Source organism: Megalobrama amblycephala, linkage group LG3 (assembly GCF_018812025.1).
Source record: "Megalobrama amblycephala isolate DHTTF-2021 linkage group LG3, ASM1881202v1, whole genome shotgun sequence".
NCBI lineage: Eukaryota > Metazoa > Chordata > Actinopteri > Cypriniformes > Xenocyprididae > Megalobrama > Megalobrama amblycephala.
Genome location: NC_063046.1, coordinates 8,299,734 through 8,326,512, shown reverse-complemented (window position 1 = coordinate 8,326,512; position 26,779 = coordinate 8,299,734). Strand labels below are relative to the sequence as shown.

Below are 26,779 nucleotides of genomic sequence, written 5' to 3'. Positions count from 1 at the left end.
TTTTTTAAAGACGACCACCTAGTTTCTGATCTGGGTACAAGGCCTGAGGTGAAAATAAAATTGAACTTTGTACAAGATGGGATATTAATTTTGAGAACTTACCTTTTTTCCCTGCTGATCGCTTAGAAGTCACATTCTGGTTGAAACCGAAACGTGTCTTCACTCAAATAGCACACCGTCACACTGTCTTGTGATACTCAAAAGTAGCTATAAGTATAAATACTCCATTTTGAAATCTATGCAACATCCTGTCTGCAACACCATATAGTTAAGCTTGTTAAAACTTCTTTTGAAACATCTTTACCTAACCCTCGTGCGTCCTTATGGACATTTTTGTCTTTTTCAGTTTTGTTTTGTTTGATCATTTTGCCTGTGTTAATGCCAACTGCATACATTTTGGCACAAGTGTGTATTTTTATTGTAATTTCACTATTTCACCACCATTTCCTTTAATAAATATATTTTACACCAGTAACGCAAAATAGTTCCACTCAGGACTTTAAGGACAAAAATGTCTCCATTGAAACCCATTAAAACGGCATTTTTTAATCCCAGGACCATTTAACTAAAATGATGCAATCTTTGTTAACATGCTTTCATTCTGTTGGCTAATTTTTTACCACTAAATGGTGCCATTTTCTCAGGTTTGGCCTATAAAACAAATACTCACTTTATTCCTGTTTTCTTCTGCATATTATAGAGCCAACTGGATAAATTATGCAGCTATTATTGTATGGGTTTGTTGGTATGTGTGTATTAAAAAAAATTGTGTGCTTGTAATATTTGAGAGAGAGAAAACTCTACTGCAAATCACAAATCCAACCACTGTGTGTACCAGTGGAGTTTTGCTGGCATCTAATGGGGAAAATTTAGTACTGCGCCTAAACAAAATCTTACTGAAAGCTCATTTTTTGAGATATCAACCTCTTTTCTAGTAGATTCGAGTTCAAAATGTTTCATAAAATATATATTTTATGTAAAATAATGTTCATAAATCATTTTCATAAACTTAAAGGTCTTCTTTTAAATGAAACCAAACTTCAAAAAATAATTTTAAAATCCTCCGAATCTTCAAATATTTTTGAGCACGGACATTTGGGCCTATGTGTAACTTTTTTTAATTGACGCACAGGAGTTTAAATACAGAGGTTGTGTTGCTTTGTATTCAATACCACGTTTTTCCCCTGAACCACACCACTCAAACCACACACTCTTCCCATTGACACAAGCGTTTATGCTGCATTTAAAACCACACAGAGCTGTTTTTAGCCACAGGCTGTGTGTCAGAGTTCCTCTGATGGACGGCTGTCAGATACTGTAGGTCTTTTTAAAATGCATCCTTGCACCTTCTTAATATTATTGGTTAGTGCATTTGGAGTGCTACAAAAGAGGAAGTAATGGCATAGTTGATTGTCAACTAGTGCACAGGTTGGAAGTTAATATTTGAGAAACATGCTCTGTGGCTTCACTTGTAGAGTGTGTGAAGAGGGACGAGTTCCTGTTTCACAGAGGAAAAGCACAGCAGTTAACATAGCATCAACCTTATGGAGGGTTTTCAAAGAAGCGATTATTACCTCAAAATATTTTTTTTTCTTTATATTTGTTGCTATAAAGACATTTTAATATATTTACATGTATATTTTGCTACACATTTTCCCAACTTTTTTTTTACTCTTTGCAGTTACATTAGTGTGGAAATAACACAATGCTTTTACCTATTCCATATGGTATGATAAACGTAAGCATGCATGCGTTAAGATTATGTGCGGTGAATCTTGCACTGATGTGAAGCCGCACCCATCCGTTCTGAGAGGACAGGGGAAGCAGAGAAAGACCCTCCTTTATTTTTCTGGCTCGTGTTTATGAAGCATATTCCGCCCCCTACTGGTACATAGAATCTAGGGTTAGTTCACCCAAAAATGAAAACTCTCTCATCATTTACTCACCCCCAAGTTGTTCCAAACCTGTATGAGTTTCTTTCTTCTATTGAACACCAAAGATATTTTGAAGAATGTCGGTAACCAAACAGTTGATTGACTTGCATAGTATTTTCCATACTATAGAAGTCAATGGGGTCCATCAACTGTTTATTTAACCATATTCTTCAAAATATCTTTTGTGTTGAGCAGAAGAAAGAAATTCATACAGGTTTGGAACAACTTGAGGGTGAGTAAATGATGACAGTGTTTTCAATTTTGGGTGAACTATCCCTTTAATATGAATAAACATGTAATGTTACATAAAAAATAAATGGTAACACAATTTTCCTGATAATTTACTCACCCCCATGTCATCCAAGATGTTCATGTCTTTCTTTCTTCAGTCAAAAAGAAATTAAGGTTTTTGATGAAAATATTCCAGGATTATTCTCCTTATAGTGGACTTCAATGGCCTCCAGACGGTTGAAGGTCAAAATTACAGTTTCAGTGCAGCTTCAAAGAGCTTTAAATGATACCAGATGAGGAATAAGGGTCTTATCTAGTGAAACGATCAGTCATTTTCGGAAAAAAATGTATATGCTTTATCGCCTTCCGAGTGCTTCCGCCAAAACCGCACTTTCGTATTCTTCAAAAAGCTTACGCTGTATGTCGTACGCCTTCCCTATTCAACTTACAGAACGAACGCGGCACCAGTTTCATTTTTTCCAATTTAAACATTTGTTTAAATTTTATTTGAAAGTGAACTAATCCTTTAATGTTAACAAATAAAACTTTTGATTTTAAAAACACATCAGTAAATGCTGAAATTACCATAAAGATTAATAAATGCCGTACAAGTATTGTTCATTCTTAGTTCATGTTAACTAAAGTAACTAATGTTAACTAATTTATTGTAAAGCGTTACCAAATATAGAGATGCACCGATCGACCGGCCAGGTACCGGAATCAGACGATTTTCCACATGATCGGCGACCTTCCAGTCAGTCTCACGTCTTTCCGATTCCGATCCGTTTTGTTACCAACAGTAACGTCAGTCACGCGTTCTTGCTCTCTTCTCTCCGACGGCGACGCCCGCCTGCTCTCACTCACTTGTCTCATTCGCTCCGATTAAATAGTGCTTGTATTGCGCATAATTTTAGTCATTCCCGCAGGTTTCGCGCTCAAATCAAAAGCGCGCGCAACACTGTTCTATATTTGTGGAGCGCACAAGCCACTTCTCAGCCTCAAACAGCTTGTGAGTCAAAACAAGTACCAAAATGAGTGGGTTACTATGCTTAAACGGTAAAATACTACAAAATGATGTCAAAATGCCCGTCTTGGCGAGTATTCAGTTAAACACAGGCATTTATGGAACGTAAATAGTTGAGAAAAAGAGAACGCATGTTGTGCAACAGTATATTGGGTCCGTGCATAAGCTCTTAAAAGGTGCAATGTGTAAATTTTAGCAGGATCTATTGACAGAAATGCAATACATAACTATGTTTTCAGTGGTGTATAAAAACCTTACATAATGAACTGTTGTGAGCCATTTTTAACTACTCTATTTTTTCTACAGTAGCCAGGTTTGCCAGGTTTTTACAACAAAACCCGCCCAATTGCTACTCAAAACTAGCCCAAACGCGTTTCACAGAGGGTCCCACAGTAAAAATCGCGTTCCGGGGGGTAAAATCTATGTTTTTTGCGGGGCTCCCCAGGTAAAAGTCACATTCCTGGGGCTAAATATCATGATATTTAGGGTTGCTTCAATCCGCGGACATGAAAAACAACCCGCGGCATCTTTGCATCTTGGTAGCTTCTCTATATTGCAATTCACAACCTCACTGCTAGATGCCACTAAAATTTACACACTGCACATTTAAAGTGACAGCAGCCTAATATTCCTGCTGCTGCTGTCATATTAATCAAAGAACAAAATAATCACTTGACTGAAGTTTTATAACTTTAATTCTAAGCATTAATCTATATTCAATTTTTACAATGAAGACTATCCAGTGTTATTTTACATTTGATTAATTTCTGTAGTATTTCTTACCTGAATAAAAACCTACTTAAAGGTGATAGAGAGGATTTTTTCGTCGACTGAGAATCCAAAGATTCCATTGAAATGAAAGGAACGCCTCCCAAAACTCGTGCACGAGTATTGGAACACGAGTGTTTACCACCGGCATTCGCTGTGTCGTGTTTTTTGGATTCATTATGTCGGACTCACCGCAGGTAACTCATAATCTGCAGTTGTTACGCCTGTCTCCTGACAAAAATATTGCATGCAGCGCCTGTGGAGAGTGGAAAGTTACTGGAGCGTGCAGCCGCGCTCGTCTCTCACAAGGAACGTCACGGCAGTGATTGACAAGCCAGAGGGCCAATCGTTTACACGATGATTGCGTAAACAATTGGCTGATATTTTTAAGGCCCTACCTCGTGCACAGATGATGTATATTAATATTATTCCTTTCAGTGCACCTCATAGTCTTTTATCAGTTAGTAAAGACAGTTTCAAGTAATATTGCAAAAACGTATAAAACAGAACATCCTCTTTAGCACCTTTAAAGTTTAATAGCTCTTTTTATTCTATTGCATTTATTTGTGCCGTTTGCAATTTGTTTATTATTTTATTACTGACTTTTTACTTGTTTTTTTAATGAAAATAAAACAGTGTGAAAAATCTTCTTTTCAACACACACAAACAAAAAAAAAGGCCAAGAAATTTCAATGCGTGCATCTCTAATATAAAAGTAATAAATATATTGATAATTATCTAACTATATTATAATAACCAGCACATATGCATGCATGACCAAACAAACTGTTTGACAGGTAGTACCAATAAAGCAACGATTCCACCCAGATATACTTTTGAATGAGATTTATTTAAATAGGACATTTTATAAGAATGGTTATAACACAGGAAAGCCACCGTAGATGAACATTTCTCTAAATCAGAGACTGTTCATTTTTAATTCATATATTCACACTTTGGTGAAGAAATCTCATCTGTCAGCACAGGCAACATTGCTGTTCCTCAATTTTTGTTCCCCCCCAATGAGGGTTTAATAAAACATGAGCACAAACTCCAGGTGCCAATCATGGAGTTCATAAAATGTGACATTAGAATTAGTAGAAGCTGCTGTAAACTACCGTACGAACCGAATTCAGATGCAGACATGTTTGATGCGCTGAGAACGATCACCATACGTTCAAACGGTGTGAAGTAATGACCTGAAGGAAGTAAATCAGTGAAGCTCTTACAGAATAAAGTCAAAACAACAGGTGTCACATCTGCTCACATTCTGTACTGAACTTGATTTCTCCTGCCATTTCTGACATTAGTGTAAACACAGCGCTCATGTTTGCCCTTTAAGTTTAACAGAAAAGGCCAACTTTTTGTTCTCAACAGCCAGGCTCGACTATCTACGCAAGGCTTCAGTTATAGTGCTTGATAGTCAGTACCAGTAAGCCTCATAACCACTTGGCAGTCATGTAAAGAAATACAACAGTGCTTTCAATATACCGTCGGCCTCCTCTCACACTGCAAAAGGTGCATACGTTTAAAAAGAAAATGAAAGGAAAAACAGGTAAAAGCATTTGAGACTTTAGTTGTTAGTGAGTGAATGTCACTCAAGTTTGCTCTCATGGAACATCTGGTAGTGTGCGTGTTCGATATAACAGCTGTTTTAAAGAGATAAATGATCAACTAAGACGACGATGGTGGTTCATAAAAAGGTGTGAGTGTTTGTTCCGGTCGGTCTTCGCTCAAAACCAAACATCTAAAAGGTTCACTTCCAGAACTGCATTTGACAGACAGCAATTTGTTGAATCTCATGTAAACGGTCAAGAACATTTCTGGGTCATATTTCACCACAAAAACAAAAGACTACATTTTGAATAAAAGAAAATGAAAAATTCTTTTTGGTGAATATTATATAATATTTTTTTGCACTGACATTTTCATGACAATTTAACCTCCAATTCTAATTATTATAATGTAAAAAAACAAAAACAACAATTTTAAGTATAAATCATTGTAGAACTGCTGTACTGAATTTATGCTGATATTTAAATAAATTAATAAATAAGGCTTTTTGTATTATTACTGTAATACCCAAATTAATGAGTTGTTTTGCATTAAAGGATTAGTTGTCTTCAGAATGAAAATTTCCTGATAATTCATATCATCCAAGATGTTCATATCTTTCTTTCTTCAGTCGAAAATAAATGAAGGAAAACATTGCAGGATTTTTCTCTATAGTGGACTTCACTGGGGTTCAATGAGTTGAAGGTCCAAATGTCAGTTTCAGTGCAGCTTCAAAGAGCTCTACACGATCCCAGACGAGGAATAAGAGTCTTATCTAGAGAAACGATCGGTCATTTTCTAAAAAAAAGAAAAATTTATATACTTTTTAATCACAAATGCTCATCTTGCACTGCTCTGCGATGCACCACGCATTACGTAATCATGTTGGAAAGGTCACACGTGACGTAGGCGGAAGTACAGATTCAGTGTTTACAAAGCGAACATGCAAAGACTAAGTCAAACCCCTTTACAAAAAAAAGGTAAACAATGATGCCGGACGAGTTTGAAGTTGCAGGATAAACTTCTCCGCCTACGGGACTTCCACCTACATCACGCGTGACCTTTCCAACATGATTACGTCATGCGTGGCGCAGAGCAGTGCAAGACGAGCATTTGTGGTTTAAAAGTATATAAATTTAATTTTTTATTAGAAAATGACTTATCGTTTCACTAGATAAGACTCTTATTCCTCGTCTGGGATCATGTAGAGCTCTTTGAAGCTGCACTGAAACTGACATTTGGACCTTCAACCGGTTGAACCCCAGTGAAGTCCACCATATGGAGAAAAATCCTGGAATGTTTTCCTCAAAAACCTTCATTTCTCTTCGACTAAAGAAAGAAAGACATGAACATCATGGATGACATGGGGGTGAGTAAATTAACAAGAAATTTTAATTCTGAAATGAACTAATCCCTCAAGGTAATAAGAATTTGAGGTTTAATTTGCATGAATTGAATGAACTGTCACAACATTAATGGAGCGTAATTGTTATAATGTATAAAAAAAAAAAAAAATCAGGCTGCATTTCTTTTATGCAAAATATAATTTCAGAGTTAAATATGACCCAGATATTTCTGTGTGAGATTCACCCAATTCTACTTTTCATCTATTGTATATATGCATGTGTTTAAGGCTGCTGTCCGTTACTATGCCTCTGATTTGAGCGTGCAACGTTCTGGAAAGGTTTTTAACAAACATGAGGCAAAACTGTCACATGGCCTCTTCTCATGTTGTTCAAACACATTCTTGGATATCTGTAAAGAATAAATATTTTTCAAAACAAACAAAGAAAAAAAAAGATGCATCCCATATTCCATGTTCCATGCAAGTGTGCTATTTACAGCCTGAAATACACACTTCCGCCCAAAACACAAAGCCACCCAACCAAGCAAAACACAACACACTCCGCATGGCTCAGACCTGTAAAGCTATGCTTAAGACAAGCCAATCTGAACTATAAAAACGGACAAAAAGCACTTAAAAAATAAAAAGAGACTACTGAAGGATCTCCACGGAAAGCATGGAGAACGGAATACATTTCCGTGCCGTGTCGGCAATCAACGCTTACAAACTGCAATACTGACGTAGGAGTTTTATTTGAATATTCTACCTTTTCATTTCAGTAAAATTAAGTTAACTTCTAAATAATAACAAAAATCCAGATGCCACGTAAAAAGGATGGAGGGGGGCTGCGGTGATGGCCGACAGCAAAGCACTTGGCTGCTTTTATATGCTCCAATACGCTTGTGATGCAGCAGTTCTGCTCAGTCTTCAATGTACTCCCACAAGTCTTTCTCATAGCCCTCGTGAACGTGCTGTAGCAGCACTCGTCGCCGACTCTCACAGTATCTACACGGGAGGAGAAACGCAGAAAAGTCCTCTTAACACATTTCAGGTTTTAATAACGTCCCCTATTTGTTGACTGTTTTCTGTAAAGACATTTCACTGGTGAATATAGATGGTCTGTACTAGGGTTAGCACAACATTTCAGCACTTGGAAATGCCATAAAACATTTTTTTCAGCGGAAAGAGACAACAGGCAGAAAATATAAATGGAAACCAAAACTTAGATTGAATAACAGGAACTTTTAGTGCACTTTTGCGCATCCTAATTATTATTGTGCATAATGTGACAAAATATTTAAAAATATATAAAATATGTGCATTTGTCTAGATGATTCTGTTTGAATGTTGGCTGATAAATAAAGAGAGTTTTATGTTCTCAAACAGATTGTGCACATTCACTGCACTGACAGAGATTAACAGACATCTCATGTAATTCTTTGTAACAGATGCTGGAAGGCAAAAAAGGTACAGATGTGTTAAATAAAATCAGTTTGAGAGTTATTTTAAGGTCATTGCCTTCCACTTTCTGCACACAGTCATACAAAAAGGAAGATCTCTGTGTCTCATTTACTCACCCTCATGTTGAAGCCTAAAGGTTTGTGTAATTAATTCTATGTTGAATCAAATAAAATATATTTTTTTATAAAGCTACTTTTTGTAATGTCTATTTGATGCTTTTCTCATTTAACACAATAATGACTTTAAATGATCTTTTGGGGGTAATTTCTCAGCTACATTTGATATGTGATTAATCAGATGAATTAATCACATCATCATGAAATTAATTAGATAAAAAATTTTAAATCACTCGACAGCTCTAACATACACACACACACTCACATGAATATATGCTTAGCCTTCTGGTAATTGTCATAACAAATGCAAATATTTACCTACAATTGTTTTAGTATTACCTGAAAAATATAAAAATAGTAAATTTGTGTGTGTGAGTGTCATATAATATATATATATATATATATATATATATATATATATATATATATATATATATATATATATATATATATATATATATATATATATATATATATATATATATATATATATATATATATATATATACACACAGTACAGTCCAAAAGTTTGGAACCACTAAGATTTTTAATGTTTTTAAAAGAAGTTTCGTCTGCTCACCAAGGCTACATTTATTTAATTAAAAATACAGTAAAAAACAGTAATATTGTGAAATATTATTACAATTTAAAATAACTGTTTTCTATTTGAATATATTTCACAAAGTAATTTATTCCTGTGATGCAAAGCTGAATTTTCAGCATCATTACTCCAGTCTTCAGTGTCACATGATCCTTCAGAAATCATTCTAATATGCTGATCTGCTGCTCAAGAAACATTTAATGTGTACAATTGTACAAAATATTTGTGTACAATATTTTTTTTCAGGATTATTTGATGAATAGAAAGTTCAAAAGAACAGTGTTTATCTGAAATCTAATCTTTTGTAACATTATAAATGTCTTTACTGCCACTTTTGATTGATTTAATGCATCCTTGCTGAATAAAAGTATTCATTTCTTTAATTTCTTTTCAAAAAAATAAAAATAAAAATTCTTACTGACCCCAAACTTTTGAACGGTAGTGTATAATGCTACAGAAGCTTTGTATTTCAGATAAATGCTGTTCTTTTGAACTTTCTATTCATCAAGGAATCCTGAAAAAAAAGTACACAACTGTTTTCAACATTGAAAATAATCATAAATGTTTCTTGAGCAGCAAATCAGCATATTAGAATGATTTCTGAAGGATCATGTGACACTGAAGACTGGAGTAACGATGCTGAAAATTCAGCTTTGCATCACAGGAATAAATTACTTTGTCAAATATATTTAAATAGTACACAGTTATTTTAAATTGTAATAATATTTCACAATATTACTGTTTTTTACTGTATTTTTAATTAAATAAATGTAGCCTTGGTGAGCAGACGAAACTTCTTTTAAAAACATTAAAAATCTTAGTGGTTCCAAACTTTTGGACTGTACTGTATAACTAAAATTTATTCAGACACTTTGAACATTTCATTTATTAATTCAGTTTATTCACTATAGTTAAAAAAAATGGTAATAAAATATGACAAGATCTCAGAGTTAAACTGTCAGAAAAAATTAATCTTAATTATGTCAGATAACACTTAAACAAAACATGGTCAGGTCAAAGTGTCTGAATAATTTTTGGTCCCAAATTTTAATCAATTTTACTGGTAGTCCACTGTATGAAGAATTTTGGGGAATAATATGTCACAGTTTACTTTATTTTGCTATCCTCACTTACATAAATGAATTATAGTGTCCTGCACCCATTAGTATACCCATATAATATAATATAATATAATATAATATAATATAATATAATATAATATAATATAATATAATATAATATAATATAACATAACATTTTTTGTTTGACTAATATATCAAACCAAAAACTTTGTGTGTGTGTGTATATATATATATATATATATATATATATATATATATATATATATATATATATATATATATATATATATGTGTGTGTGTGTGTGTGTGTGTGTGTGTGTGTGTGTGTGTGTGTGTGTGTGTGAGAGAGCTGTTAAGTGATTTGAAAATTTCAATCTAATATTTAATTTAATCCAATTAAATCACAAATTATTCACATATCAAATTTGGCTGAGAAATTGCCCCCTAAAGATAATTTTACGATAAGTCGTTATTGTGTGTTAATTTTATATTTAAAAAAAAAAAAGGTTACACTACTACATCATTAGAATTGATAGTTATTTCAAATAAACAGTTATTTTGAGTTGTCAAAAGTACCGACTTCAGTACCTGAAATATTAAAAATGTGACTTTGAGCACTGTTGAGCGGATTCATAAACACCTCTGATTGGCCATTGTGTTGACGCGCTCATCAGACATGTCTGTGATTGGCTACAATGATCAACGCTTCAAAAACGTTGTAAATAGTCAATGACGCTCTTTACCAAGTGCTTACAAAGATACGCACGGGAGCGTTTGAAAGCAGATGTCTATCGTGGACCAGTCTGCTGATAGACGCCTGCTTTCAAACGGCCCCACTTTCAATTTCAAACACTTCCGTGTGCTTTCAAAAGCTCCCGTGTGTTGATCACTGTAGCCAATCACAGACATATCTGATGAGCACATCAACACAATGGCCAATCAGAGGCGTTTACGAATCCGCTCAACAGCGCTCAAAGTCACATTTTAAAAATTTCGACAACACTATGGTTATTTATAATAATTTGGGTTAAATTTTAAACCAAGAATTTTAATTTCAGTGCATCACTTGTGTACATTTCATAACATTCACTGTGTAATTTAAGTCCTCAAATCAGTGTCCATGTATTATTCATGGCTACCCTCCCCTCTGCTGCAGATCTCACATCTCTTTTTTCATCCCACAAAGTCACACTTGTGCTTTACACTTCTGTTTTGTCCTCAGGGACAACAAACCTGCCCAATGTGTTAGATTCAAAAATGGTGCTTTTTCACAGTTTGTGAAATGACAAAAGCACAGAAAAAAAAATTACTACAACTTAAACTAAAATTAAAATGAAATCTGAAAATACAATAATAAAAGCCAATTAAAAAATAATAAATAATATAATATAAATAATACTAAAATAACACTGCACAGAAGCAGCAGTCAATGATACAATAAATGTCATGCATTTAAAAAAAAACAAAAACACAAGAGATACAATACTGGGAAAAAACAACAATTCTCACCTATACTTATCCTGAACTTTCTGTTTGATATCTTGCAAAGAATCCTGGGAGATATCTCTCTCTAGATAACCCGAAAGCACCTCTGTAGCGTTCTCCAAATCAGCCTGATTGTTCTTTAAAAAAAATGAAAGAAAAAAAAAGGAGTAAGACATCAGTATGTTTATTTCATGTGTAAACAGTGTGATGCTATTAAAAATATAGTCTGAATGTTAATCCCACCAATGGCATCTAAGGGCGTTTCCATCTGGTATTAAGATGCGTTTTGGTCGATCGGATCACAAGTGGACAATGCTAAATACAGCTGTAAACGGGATCTAAAATATTTTGAGCTTGTCCACTTTTGATCATTTCCAGAGGTAGTCGAAAACGCACCTGACCGGATTGCTTTCATAGTGGAAACACTCATGTGGTCGAATGTGTTCGAACAGCTACAAAAGACCATCTACTCTCCTCCTACTGAAGGCTGTCAGAGCAGAAATGAAAGCTGCTGCTCTCCATATGTTTTTCCGTCGTCACATAGACCCTCCCCTTGAAGAAATCAGGACAGAAGTGTTTGAAAGTGGACAAGAGAGACTAAATTAAAACACCAGGTGTAGACAGGAATGCGTCTCTCTTGTCCACTTGTGATCCGATCAACCAAAATGCATCTTAATACCAGGTGTAAACAGGGCCTATAAAACGGTCTTCCACATGAAATTCAAATGAAACATGATTTCCTTCTCACCTCAAAGATAATGGACTGGTTGTTCTTTTTGAGGTAGAAGGCGAAGACGTAGGTGAACATAAGCGTGGACCGACACTGGCACAGCACGTCCACGGCCTTCTTCAGGAACTGCACCTCGATCCATGACATGTTGTGTTGCTGCATCTCCTCCATCTTCTGCTTCACCTGCGCGTACAACTTGTGCTCGAAGCGCAGACTCTGCATGTGGTTCATGTAGCGGTTGCAGTAGAAGAGGTAGCGCTGCAGGGCTGCACGCGAACGCTGCAATATGGACACAACATACACTCATCCCAAAAGAAAACAAGTTATAGGTCATGGATCACTCTGAATAGAGATCGGCCAAGCATATACGCCAGGAAAAAAATAAGTCATGCATTCCTGCAAGAGCTAATTTTAGTCTACTTGGACACATAAAGGGTGACCTATGACTGCTGTGCATTAGAGGTGTTGGGTCAAATGATGACTAAAAGTACCTCCTGAGCATCTCTGGCTGCTTTTGCATCATCTTCATTGTAGCGATTGCAGTTGTACCTATAATCAGTGAACATGTTATTTCAATGCATCACATGTGTATATAAAAACAAGCATTTAGAAGAGGTGAAGTAGACTCACCAGGCAGAGCCATGGGGCTCCCAAGGGCCGAGACAAACCCAGCAGAACTCTGCTTTACAATTCTGGTTTCGACACACCATGTGATTACAGCCGCCATCTTTTTCAATGGTCACATGACATTTGGGACATTCCTAAGAAAACCGGGAATACCCAAACGAAATTAAAGGAATATTATGGGTTAAATACAAGTTAGGTTTATTGATATTTTTATTGAGCATTTGTGGCATGCTGCCGATTACAACCAAAAATATACTTGCCTTGTTCTTTAAAAGATTTAAAAATAATAATAATAATATTGGCAGCAGTAAATTTGCAAAGTAAAACTTTGAAAAATAGGCATTTCTATTTTTTCACTCTAGTCATGTGTATCATAGTCAAATAAATGTAAATGAATTTGTTAAACAAATGGCCAGACCGGTTTAATGTAAAGATCCTTTTCTCTTTGGACAAAGTATGGACTCAAAATAGTATCACTTTCCCTTACGACAGCACACTGAATTTACTCAATATGTCAGGAGTATAAATATTAAATAACATAATTTATAAATAAATAGATATATTAGGGGTGTAACGGTACACAAACAAAATGGTTGGTTCAGTTGTTATTTATTTATAGATATAATAATCAACACTCAAAAGAAAAGACATGTAAATTGCACATAAGGCAGGTTTTGCATCAACTTATAAATCTAATTATAAAATTAATTTTCTACTGCAATTCATTTTTGAAATATAATCATTTACACAGTTACTGTCATAACTTTACAAACCGGTAAAGTAAATATAATGAATATATGAGCTGATATAGTGCATATATTTAGTTCCTCTAGTGAACTAACATGCTGTGGACACTAAATGACTTGCCTGAGGTAAATGTAATGCTACGTGAGATATTATTCTCAAGCTGTTTTATTGATGTCTTTCCGGGGTTGAAACACTGGTTGAGAGATCACATCTCTTCTTCTGCACTTTTTACTGGTAGCAAACATCGTCACATTACCACACCCCCCCCCCTTCTGGATTGGAGTGTGGATCGCCTGTGACTGACTATTCGTCATGTGACTGCATGCACTGAACCGTGACCATTCAGGACGAATATATGTACCGTTACACACCTATATATAATCGATTGAAGGTTAAGGGGTCCTTGTACCTTGGTATTTGCTGCAATCCAGTTGGATGTTTCACTGTCATCATCACACTTCTTTATCCACTTCCTCAACCACTTGAAGAGAAGAGTAGCAATATTATTAAAGAAAATTAAAACCTCTCAGGAAAATCTAATCTAATAATATCAATATCAACAATGGAAATAATCTAATCTAATGAGTGCCTACAGCAGTAATCAGATGCCAACATACCTTGCATTTAACCGGGTCATGCCAGTTCTCTCCACAATTGAAACTAGTTATTGAAAAAAAAAAGAAAAGAAACTAAAAGTGAGTAGTTCACCCAAAAATGAAAACCCTGTCATTATTTACTCACTCATCCTCATGTTGTTTCAAAGCCATATGCTGTTTTTTTTTTAAAGCCATGTGCTGTTTTTTTATGTCGTATTAACGACAAAAAGGGTGTACAACAGAAATGTAATCAAATTGTTAAGCTTAATCACTTGCGTGGTTATATTATCGCAGCAGTGACACATATAAAGTACAAGATGCTGCAAATCCACTGAAGTGTTGCATTGCATTCTGCATCAGGCTCCTACCAGAACTGTCTCCCGCATTTGCAGCGAACTGGTTTGGCATCGGGATACTGAACTTTGACCACATGGTGGCAGTCAGGAGCCGGACACCATTTCAACAGTCTGTTACACTGTAGAAGAGCAGACAGACAACCAGTGAGAGAGACTACAAAACAGTTTACTGCAGGTAGACAGTACAGCATGCATACCGATATTCACATTCATGCCATTTAAAAGCTTAACTGCAAAGAAATCACATATGTTTTGTAGATTAAGCTTCAGGTCAGTGTTTACCATCAGATCAGTTAATATATCGTCGCTTTTGGGGGGAAACCTTGTATCTATATTTCGTCATTTTTATTTTTTTCATAAATCATTACTATTGGTCACACTTTATGTTTGTCTGTGGGCTTTAGCAATTATTTAACCAATGAAAAGTATTAAAAAGAGCTTGTGACTAAACCTCGTAACTCCATTGGATCCTCAAACTGTAGGTAAAACTTCTAGCTCCGCCCCACCCCGCCCCTATCGTGAATAAAGTCCCGCACCAGTTTTGGACCGTCTCTGCTTGTTTGCAATGCAAGGATAAATAAAGAATTGTTTGTTTAAATCGGGTGCGTCTCATACGTCCTGAAAAGTGAAGCTGCGGGCTCTTTGATCGCCCCCTGGTGGCTGGATGCAGTACAGGTCATAAACTTGTCAGTGCAGTTGAATGAGACTTCAGTGCAAACTTAAAAATAAATTCTGCTTCAAATAAAACTTTCTGAAAGATGGTTTTGGTCATTTAAGGTAGTTGTTATCACGCTGATATATATTCAATTGTTTTTGTGATAATTTAGATTTTAACTAGCAATTTGGTGCTATAGAAACGGGGCGTGTCGTCATGATTCGCAGTTGATTAACTAACTGTTAATTTTCGATTTCTTTGTTATTTAACACCAACAAAATGAGTTGTTCAGCAGTAAACTGTCCTAACTGACCTACAGGATCTGACGGATCACTGAACTTTTTTTCTGTAACATTAAATGTGGGCGTTATAAGCTAATTAATAAATGTTATTAGTTAAGATAACACACCTAATGTTAACCATGTCGGGAAAAAGCTGGTGATCGTTATCTGGCAGTTACTTATTATTTTTATGTGTATAAAATAATAATTAGCAGGACAAAACTAATGATAGCCTACTCTAATTACAGAAATCGATCTCCTGTAACGTTAGTTGAACTTGATTTAAAATGGCAGGACCGTTTCTGACGATTTAGAGTTGTTTCTAGTGGCATATTATATTGAGTTTATCGACTGAATTTGCTGTTTCAAAAATATTATTGCTCTAGAAACAGAATAGCCTATTATTTTATAGGTAGAATTTTAAATTGTGTATAATTTTTATAGTCTATTTAAAATACATGAATGATGACGCAGTCGCCTGGGCGGAAGTTTGATATCGCGACTCCGCCTCCGGCTCCACTGATGATTCTTTCTGCGCATGCCCAGGCTCCAAACTTTTTTTTTTTTGACGCATTGCGTAACGTGTCAGCGCCCATTCGTCGGCCCATTTTGGCTTCAGTTCATTACAATGGAAGGAAGCGGCGTTGCATCGTCCATCTTTTTTTACAGTCTTTTCTTTACTCAAGAACACACATATACATTGTGTGTATATATATATATATATATATATATATATATATATATATATATATATATATATATATATATATATATATTAGCCGATGACTTGACAACAAATGTTAGACTAAGATACTCTTCTCTGCTCCTCAAATACATAAAACATTAGCATTTACACTACTGTGCAAAAGTCTTAGGCACGTCAGTATTTTCACCCGCAAAAAGGGTTTTAAGCCAGTTATTTATATCTTTTGCTGTAGTGTGTCAATAGGATATATCCGTTCACATTTCAAAACATTCATTTTGCCATTAGTTGTAATAATCGAGTGAGATTTTTTGTATGCACAAGGAGTCTGACAAGAGCCGGTGCTCCACACAGAGATCTGATCTCACCATCATCGAGTCCGTCTGTGATTACATGAAGAAACAGATGAAACTGAGACAAACTAAATCCAGAAGAACTGTCCGTGTCTCCAAGATGCTTGAAGAAACCGACCTGCAATCAGACCTCCATGTGGAGCACCGGCTGTTGTCAGACTCCTTGTTCATACAAAAAATCTCACTGGATTATTAAAATTAATGGCAAAATGAATGTTCGGAAATGTAAAATGATATTTCCTACTGCACACTACAGCAAAAGATATAAATAACCGGCTTAAACCCATTTTTTGGGTGTGAAAATACTGACATGCCTAAGACTTTTGCACAGTAGTGTAAATACTAATGTTTCATGTATTTGAGGAGCAGAGAAGAGTATCTTAGTCTAACATTTGTTGTCAAGTCACAGCTAACACTATCTTAAACAGCCTGTGTGTACTGTAGCACTTCACCTTTTATAACATGAGATTTTGGCCAAATGACAAAAAACTGAGCATCCAAATAGCTACAATAAACTTTATAACCTGTAAGTTGATGAAAACATAATTTGATGTACTGCTGTTCTAATGATGGACAAAACATGTCCAAAATTCTCTGAAATTTGCTCCTTTTAAAGGTTGATTTTGGTCAAATTTTAACAATATAATAAAACATGCAAGTGTCTGAACATACAGAACTCTAGTGTTGTCAAAAATATTGATATTTCGATATGTATCGATACTGAAATATCTGAAACGGTTCCAATACTCCTTTCCTGCAGTATCATTACACCAATACCAGCTGCGCATTCTTGCTATCTCTTTGCTCTGACAGCATATCGACACACCAGCCTCCTCTCATTCGCTCCGGCCGAATAGTGTTTGTATTGCGCATAATTTTACTCATTACCACAAGTTTTGTGCTCACACCACTGATCTAAATAAGAGGCGCTCACATAAAGCCTCCTCTCAAACATCTCGCGAGAACCAAATTTACTTTTTTTCTTGGCTTAATGCACCTAAACTGTCAAATACATACAAAATTATGTCAAAATGCCCTTCTTCCCAAGTATTTAGGTAAATACAGTCAGTTTAGAACGTAAATAGTTGAGAAAGACAGCGCATGTTGTGTAACAGTAACTGTGCATAAGCTCTTAAAGTGACAGCAGCCTAATAAACCTGCTGCTGTCTGTCATGTTAATCAAAGAACAAAAGACTAAGAGAAGAATCACTCGCTAACTAACTTACTTTTGTAATTTTAATTGTAAGCATTAATCTGAATTAAATTTTTACAATAAAAGACTATCCAGTGTTATTTTACATTTGATTACTTTAATTTCTGTAGTATTTACCTGAACACTACTGTTAGACCCACCTGAAAAACTTAAAGCCATGTTTATTTAATTTGACTCTTTATTCTCTTGTATTTATTTGTGCTATCGTTTGCAATTTGCAATGTAGTTCAATGATTCAAATAAAGCCTCCCTGTGCTGTGTGTAAGCTATTACAACATAATTACCCAAATAATCAAAAAATTATGAGACAAATCTGTATGGCGGCATATATGACAGTTTTCCCTGTGGTATCGAAAATGGTAACGAATATCAATATTTTTCAAGGTATTGTATCAAAGTTGGAAATTTCATTATGACAACACTACATAACGTCACAATAACTTTGACAGAGCTGTGTTTAATTATTTAAAAAAAATATAGTGTTTTTTCCTATTTCCAGAAAAGTAGCAGCGTTGGACATGTGAGGTTCCCGCCCGACAGCGACAATGTAGTTTATTGCTCTTTATTTATATTAGTCGGATAAGCATTGGACACACAAAAGTTAGTTAATGTTAACAAATTGCTAGGTTTATAAAAACAAATGAATTGTCTCTAAATTAAAATGATCAAATACTGATTTGAAATAGGTATTAGTATTTGGTATCTCTATTCCAGATTAATCAGGGTGTTGCAAATGTGCTTTTTGCATAATGTCATTTGCATTTCAGGCACACAACTTTTTGCAACCAACGTAAAGTACTTCTTACCTCTACAAAACTATTTGTGATTAAATGCTGATACTTCAATTTCACTTTAGAATCTGTGATTAGTCGCCTACAAAAAAACAAAAACAAACAAAATTCGTTAAAAAATAATTTTAAAAAGATAAATCTTAAGGCTAAATTCACAAAAGCACTCACATTACAGTGTTATCGTCAACCAAAATGTCACAGTTGTGAGCAGGACACGAGATGGTCTGGGAAAACAAAAGAAAAAATAAAGAACCAAATTCCACAGGAAACAAAAAAAGTAGGATCTGATTACAACATCAGTTTACAATGTGCTGAACAGGAACCCACCTGTCCCATCCCTTCCTCAATGATTTTGGTAGTTAAATAGTCACCCCAGCACTGCATGCAGAACTTGTGTCCACACTCTAGACCTGTGAAATACTAGGAAAGGAAACACACATTCCTACCGAATAAGTCATCAAGCTGTGCAACCTGAGTCATTTCAATGGACTTCACAGTTTTGGTATCACGGGCTTTTCTGAGGAACTGATGAAGAGATATGTGGCTCGAACTGACACTGACCGAGTTTGGATAGTTGAGATAGCAGATCTGGCAGGGCAAATCCTGACTGGAGGACCGTGTGCTCATTGGTCGCATTTTGGCCTTTTTGCTAGGGTTTATGACGTGGCACTCTGTAAACAACTTGTCCAGATTTCCATCAAAGTACCTGCACCATTTACATGTTAAGAGGAGGAAGAAGAAGAAAACGCTTTCAAACAGCAAACAGATAAACTAAAAGTTATCATAACATCCTTTAACTAAGCCATGCAAATTTATGACAATGTTAAAATAAATAAATAAATAAATATAGTAAAATAACATGCCTCTCCATAAGCTTCTCTTTGTCCCAGTTGAAGTGACTGAGGAGTATTCTGGTTATCGTAGCTGGGTTCTGAAAAAGACACAATAATGAGTGACAGATCCAGTTAAACCTAGTCTTAGTTTAGTTAGCTGTAATCTGGCTGACTTTATGCAACTTTCTGGGCTTCTCCAGTGGTTTTTCCTGTTGTGTTTTCAAGGTACCAAGTCGACACAGTACTAATAATAATAATAATATAATAATAAACTTTATTTTATATAGCGCCTTTAAAAGGGTATTCTCAAAGCGCTTTACACATAGTACAAAGTAATAAACAGTCAATACACAATAAAGAAGATAGATAAATAGATACGAAATAGTAAAAATACAAATTACATATAAGCAAGTCTAAAAAAATAAAAAAATAAATAATAATAACTGGATCTATCAACGTTAAGGTTTTTGGCATCAAATCATTGAAAGATATTCAGAGTTTTGTAAGAGGAACTTAGAGAAACCCAGATTAATCTGTACTTATTACTCTTGACACATATTTTCAAGGGCTGCACGATATTGGATATTTTGCCGATATCCGATATACATATACTTTTAGCTTTGTTTTGGAAACAACACCAAGACCATGAAAAAAATTGCAATTACCTTTTTTTTTTTAAGTAGTAGAAACAAGCTTCCATAAAGTCTCTCCAGTACAGTACGAAATATTTTTCATTTCAGTTAGTTATGAGAAAATGTACTTTTTCATTTTGGTTTCAGGTTCATCTTATCGGCAAGGCTTATCAGTAGGGCTGCACGATTAATCGCATGCTATTCTCACGCGCATTTCGTCAGTAAAGCCGGTTCCCTGATTACCGCTAAATCGCCATCACCTGCTTTCAAATGAAGCGGCATTTAATAGACAGAGCCGTAGGTCACTGAAAAGCCACGCAATATCGCGTTCATATCGCAGATGAATCGCCTGCGATAATGAACGCGATATTGCGTGGCTTGTCCGTGAACTACGGCTCTGTCTATTAAAAGGCGCTGCGTTTAAAAACAGGTGATGGCGATTTAGCGGTAATCAGGGAACCGGCTTTACTGACGAAATGCGCGTGAGAATAGCATGCGATTAATCGTGCAGCCCTACTTATCAGCATAATTTTTCATATCGGGCTGATGCCAATTATTTCATTTTAAGCCAAATTCCCAGTGTTCCCTATACAACACTTCACAGACACAGAATTATCATTATTTTTATATACAGTAGTCAACATTTGAAGTGGATCAAAACCTTTCATCAAAGTTGTCCTAAAACCTTCTTCTTGGGACAACTTAGTTTAGAACAACTTTTTTGATCCACTTCAAATGTTGACTACTAGATTTGTTTATACATATGTTTTTTAACTTAACATTTTTTTCCATTACTGTGATAAAAATATATTTAATATAAAACACTAAGACTAAAAAACAAAACAGTGGTTGGTTCTGCATTTTCCTAAGTGGGTGGTTTTTGGTCAGAATAAGCTGGAAAAGTGAACTAAACTTTGTTGCTAAAGGATTATTTTACTTCAGAATTTAAATTTCCTGATAATTTACTCACCCCGATGTCATTCAAGATGTTTATGTCTTTCTTTCTTCAGTCGAAAAGAAATTAAGATTGTTTTTTTCTTTTTTTCCCTCTCCATATAGTGGACTTCACTGGGGTTCAACGGGTTGAAGGTCCAAATGTCAGTTTCAGTGCAGCTTCAAAGAGCTCTACATGATCCCAGACGCGGAATAAGAGTCTTATCTAGTGAAACGATCGTTCATTTTCTAAAAAAAAAATATATATATATATATTATATATAATATATTATATTATTATTTATATATATATATATATATATATATATATATATATATATATATATATATATATATATATATATATATATATATAGCATCACACACTACAAAATGTTATTAAGATTATCTGCCAGAGGAAGCGCGTCACGTGATCTACGCAGCAGATCAAAAGCGGATGTAAACAAAATGGATACTGAAACATGAAAAAAATGGTTGAGGAGACGGGCTCAACGTGGATTGTCAGTTCTTCAGTGAGAAATGGAGGTAAAATTGACCTTTTATTATTATCGTAGTGTGCTAGAATGTTTACCGTTATAATATTGCCTGCCTAGTTCAAAAGCGATAGCGTCAACTTTTACATTGTAGATTCCTTGATCTTGGTTTCGCGGTCGCCATTTCGAAATGTCTGTCACTTCCGTCGCGTCTTAACTTGTTTCCTATTGGCTATTGTGACAGTACTGATGTTATTACAATCTTGCTCATCCCGATAAATATCAAGCATGTTTGATATGATCGGGGTGAGCCCGATTTGTGTGAGATCAGATCGGGAGGTGCAAGATTTTATCTGTGAACGTCTCACATTACCAGATAATCTGCGCCGAACATCGGAACCGATCGAGGTCGTGGACAGGATTTTTTCTCCGATTCTCGGGAGGGGAAAATCGGGCATAAATCGGCCTAAAACTCCTGTAGTGTGAGCCAGACATAAGTCAAATGCCCTTTACAAAAAAAACAAAAAACAAAAAAAAAACACTGATGTCGGACGATTTTGAAGTTGGAGGAGAAAATGAGATGGAGTTTTTCGCCCTACTGCGGTACTTCTGCCTACGTCATGCGTGACCTTTCCAACATGATTATGTAATGCGTGGCACATCGCAGAGCAGTGCAAGATGAGCATTTGTGGTTAAAAAGTAAATAATTTTAATTTCTTTAGAAAATGACTGATGGTTTCTCTAGATAAGACTCTTATTCCTCGTCTGGGATCATGTAGAGCTCTTTGAAGCTGCACTGAAACTGACATTTGGACCTTCAACCCGTTGAACCCCAGTGAAGTCCACTATATGGAGAAAATACCAAAAAAAAACAACAACAAAAAAAATTCTTTTCAACTGAAGAAAGAAAGACAAACATGTTGGATGACATGGGGGGATTAAATTATCAGGAAATTTAATTCTGAAGTGAACTAATCCTTTAATTCACCCTACTTCTCTCACAAAACATACAAATCAATCATCTGGCTACAAAAGATTAGGTTTTACCCAGACATAACTGCTAATAAATCAAAAGGCCAAGCTATTTATCATTTAAATGCTAACCTGAGACTGAATGGGTGCCCATTCAAAGCAATTCCACATATTATTATATTCACTATTCCACCATAAAGTCTTTAACAGCTCAACTTAGGGGTGATATAAGATATCAGGGAAGATTGTCTGGTATTGTAAAGATCAGTTTTGTCAGGTTTATCTTATAAACTCCCAACACAACACTAATATTTATGACTTTCCATAAGCTATATAAATTAATAAGCATCTTAAAGTGTTAGTTCACCCAAAAATGAAAATAATGTAATTTATTATTCACCCTCATGCCGTTCCACACCCGTAAGACCTTCGTTCATCTTCAGAACACAAATTAAGATATTTCTGATGAAATCCGATGGCTCAATGAGGCCTGCATAGCCAGCAATGACATTTCCTCTCTCAAGATCCATTAATGTACTAAAAACATTTAAATCAGTTCAAGTGAGTATAGTGGTTCAATATTAATATTATAAAGCAACGAGAATATTTTTGGTGCTCCAAAATAAACAAAATAACGACTTATATAGTGATGGCCGATTTCAAAACACTGCTTCATGAAGCTTCGGAGCGTTATGAATCTTTTGTGTCGAATCAGCTGTTCGGAGCGCCAAAGTCACATGATTTCAGCAGTCTGACACACGATCCGAATCATGATTCGACACAAAAGATTCATAACGCTCCGAAGCAGTTTTGAAATCGGCCATCACTAAAGTCGTTATTTTGGTTTTTTGGCGCACCAAAAATATTCTCGTCACTTTATAATATTAATATTGAACCACTGTACTCACATGCACTGATTTAAATATGTTTTTAGTACATTAATCTTGAGAGAGGAAGTGTCATTGCTCCCTATGGAGCCTCACGGAGCCATCGGATTTCAACTAAAATATCTTAATTTGTGTTCTGAAGATTAACGAAGGTCTTACGGGTGTGGAACGGCATGAGGGTGAGTAATAAATGACAGCATTTTCATTTTTGGGTGAACTAACCCTATAACATCATTGTCCAATATCGTATGTTTATAATGGTTGCACGGTATACCGGTACTACCACGATACTAACATGCTGTATTTTGTATAACAACATGTATGCCAGAAACTGATGCAGCTTTCTATTTATGTAGCTCATGAGTTTCACATATTGCTGGACCTGATCTAAACACTTACAAAATTCACAACAGGCACATATGGCTGTCATTCATCTATGTACAAATAAACATTTGTCATTTTTCGCCAAAGTTTTCTGATCTCCACTCAAGTTGCATGCTAGTTTGCTTGATGAATGTGGTTCAATTTAACAGATTTTTTTTAACCTTAAAATCCTTTAAAAGGTGCATTCGTGTTGGTGTTTAGAGAACCAAATTAAAAACTGTCAAATTTTAAACAAATATGAATGTGTCAAATAGCATTAGCTGCAGTGACAGGGCTAAACTTTAATCTGCTTCAAAACAGCAACAACAACAAATCACATATAAACACAGCTATTTGATTCATAACACACTTTTAATACGATTTAAGAATGTGTTTACATATCCATAAAAGCTGTCAAATAAAGTTCAGTCTCTGTAAACTGGGTCGCGCTAGCAGAACTAGCTAAATCTATCTCATGAAAAATCCCTTGAATTAACTAAAATTACAGCAAAACGCAAACATATAAGAGTTATTGCAACATCACCGAGGTTAAAAACAAATAAACGGTTAATTTCGCATCATTCGGCCTCTCGTATCAGCTAATGCTAATGCTAACAGCATCAGTGCTCCATATAAACAAACTTATAAACTCACAGAAAAATCGCAATGTTATCTACCTGTATGACCTCGTTAACCTCCCTGATGCACTCCACCATGTGCTGGAGGATCTGCTCGGTGGTCAGCACCTCAAAGCGGTAGTCCTCGTCCTCCTGGCCAGGCCCCAGGCCGCCTTCGCCGCCGCTGCCGCCGGTGTCAACGCAATCGTCGGGCTCTCCTCCGGCCATGGCGGGGTCCAGCAGCTCCACCTCGCCCAGGTCCAGTGTGTCATCCTCGGCCTCCTCCTCGCCACTGTCCTCGCTGCACTCCTCTTCCTCTTCTTCCTCCTCCTCTTCTTCATCAAACTCATAATTGTAGCCCTCGTCCGAGTCCATGTCTCAGTGTTGTAAGGGTGATGATAAAGTGTCAGTGTGTGATGAGTGTGTTGCTGTTTGACCTGCGCTTTACCGACTGAGCGGATCCTTTTTAGAGACCCGCCGCGTCACTGCTGCGTCACTCACTAGTCTGACCAATGCACAATACATACTGCGATTCTTTTCCAGAGCTAACAGAGAGTAAAAACATTTTTCTGCAAAAGGGTAGAAATTATAAATATAGAAATTCCAGTTCTGTGTCTACCATAGTCTTTTAGCATATCAAATAATTTATTTGAAAATCTAAATAGGAAAAATTGTGTTCACTACAAGTATCTTTGAAACATTAATACATTTTACCCTGTCAAACATTTGATTAAAGGATTAGTTCACTTTCAAATTAAATTTTCCTGAAAATGTACTCACCCCCATGTCATCCAAGATATTCATGTCTTTCTTCCTTCAGTCGAAAAGAAATTAAGGTTTTTGATGAAAACATTCCAGGATTTTTCTCCTTATAGTGGACTTCAATGGCCTCCAGACGGTTGAAGGTCAAAATTACAGTTTCAGTGCAGCTTCAAAGGGCTTTAAACGATACCAGACGAGGAATAAGGGTCTTATCTAGAGAAACCATCGCTCATTTTCTAAAAAAAAAATTAAAATTATATACGTTTTAACCATAAACGCTCATCTTGAACTAGCTCTCCTCTTCTTCTCCATTAGAATTCTGGCAGTGTAGACACTGCTAAGTGTATTACTGCCCTCCACAGGTCAAAGTTTGAACAAATTGTTATATACTTGCACTAGCATATAGTATATGACAATTTAGTTCAAAATTTGACCTGTGGAGGGCAGTAATACACTTACACTGCCGGAATTCTAATAGAGAAGAAGAAGAGAGCTAGTTTAAGATGAGCATTTATGGTTAAAATGTATAAAATGTTAATTTTTTTTAGAAAATGACCGATCGTTTCTCTAGATAAGACTCTTATTCCTCATCTGGTATCGTTTAAAGCTCTTTGAAGCTGCACTGAAACTGTAATTTTGACCTTCAACCGTTTGGAGGCCATTGAAGTCCACTATAAGGAGAATAATCCTGGAATGTTTTCATCAAAAACCTTCATTTCTTTTCGACTGAAGAAAGAAAGACATGAACATCTTGGATGACATGGGGGTGAGTAAATTATCAGGAAATTTTAATTTGAAAGTGAACTAATCCTTTAAGAAATCCTGATATTGATGCAAGATGTTCATTTTGCTAAATTCACACAGAAACTGCCATTCATTTATTTTGGGCAGGACATTTTACTGAACACCTTTGGAAAACCTTTGAGGGCTTGGAAGAGAGATAGAGCTGGGTGTCTTCAGTGTAGCAATGAAAATGGATACCATATTCCCTAAAAATATAACCAAGAGGAAGTAAACAAACAATGAATTGAAGAGGGCCCAAGACCGAGCCCTGAGGAACACCAGTGGTAACTTTAGATGATTTTGATGAAGTTGATGGTCAACATATGGTCAGTGTAAGGAAGTTCTTAACCTACAGGACTAATTGTTGTTTAGTAGACATTTATATTCTTGTATTTATCATAAATTCAAAAATGTGTTTTTTATTTTTTTACATTTTTAACAAGGAGGAAGTCAGCTAGGACTCTGCGTTTATGGCCCTTGTGTTTATTTTTTCAGTAAATTAAAATGAATTGAATATTGTATTGCCATTATTTAGTAAACTTTAAAGGGCTCATGAATTAAGAAATCAACTTTTCCTTGAGCTTTTAATATATAAGAGGTCATCGTACTATAATAAAATCCTGTAAGTTTCAGAACTGAAAACTTCCTTATTAGTCCAATAAAATCTTTTATTGACACCAGGCCTATCAAACGACTCCTCCCTGAATGTGCTTATCTATCATAGTCAACACTTACTTCATCACTGCAAAGTTAGCCCCGCCCACCGTCATGTTAGTGAGATGAGGAAGAGAGAATAGCAATGCAGGACAAAAATAACATTACCTTTCAAAGGATCCTAATGCTAGGAATA

The 26,779-nt window shown here is 35.5% G+C and overlaps 1 protein-coding gene across 1 annotated transcript; it reads right to left on the bottom strand.

The window, feature by feature from the left end:
- Window positions 1-7,589: 7,589 nt before the first annotated feature.
- Window positions 7,590-24,871, bottom strand: arih1l (ariadne homolog, ubiquitin-conjugating enzyme E2 binding protein, 1 like). Its single transcript, XM_048183694.1, has 14 exons — window positions 24,445-24,871; window positions 19,517-19,584; window positions 19,215-19,359; window positions 18,981-19,073; window positions 18,822-18,877; window positions 18,669-18,735; window positions 14,670-14,776; window positions 14,323-14,365; window positions 14,115-14,186; window positions 12,962-13,092; window positions 12,823-12,880; window positions 12,350-12,610; window positions 11,626-11,738; window positions 7,590-7,861 (listed from the first exon to the last, which is right to left on the bottom strand). The coding sequence occupies exons 1-14, from the start codon at window positions 24,757-24,759 to the stop codon at window positions 7,777-7,779; spliced, it is 1,614 nt and encodes a 537-aa protein (XP_048039651.1). The 5' UTR covers window positions 24,760-24,871; the 3' UTR covers window positions 7,590-7,776.
- Window positions 24,872-26,779: the final 1,908 nt, after the last annotated feature.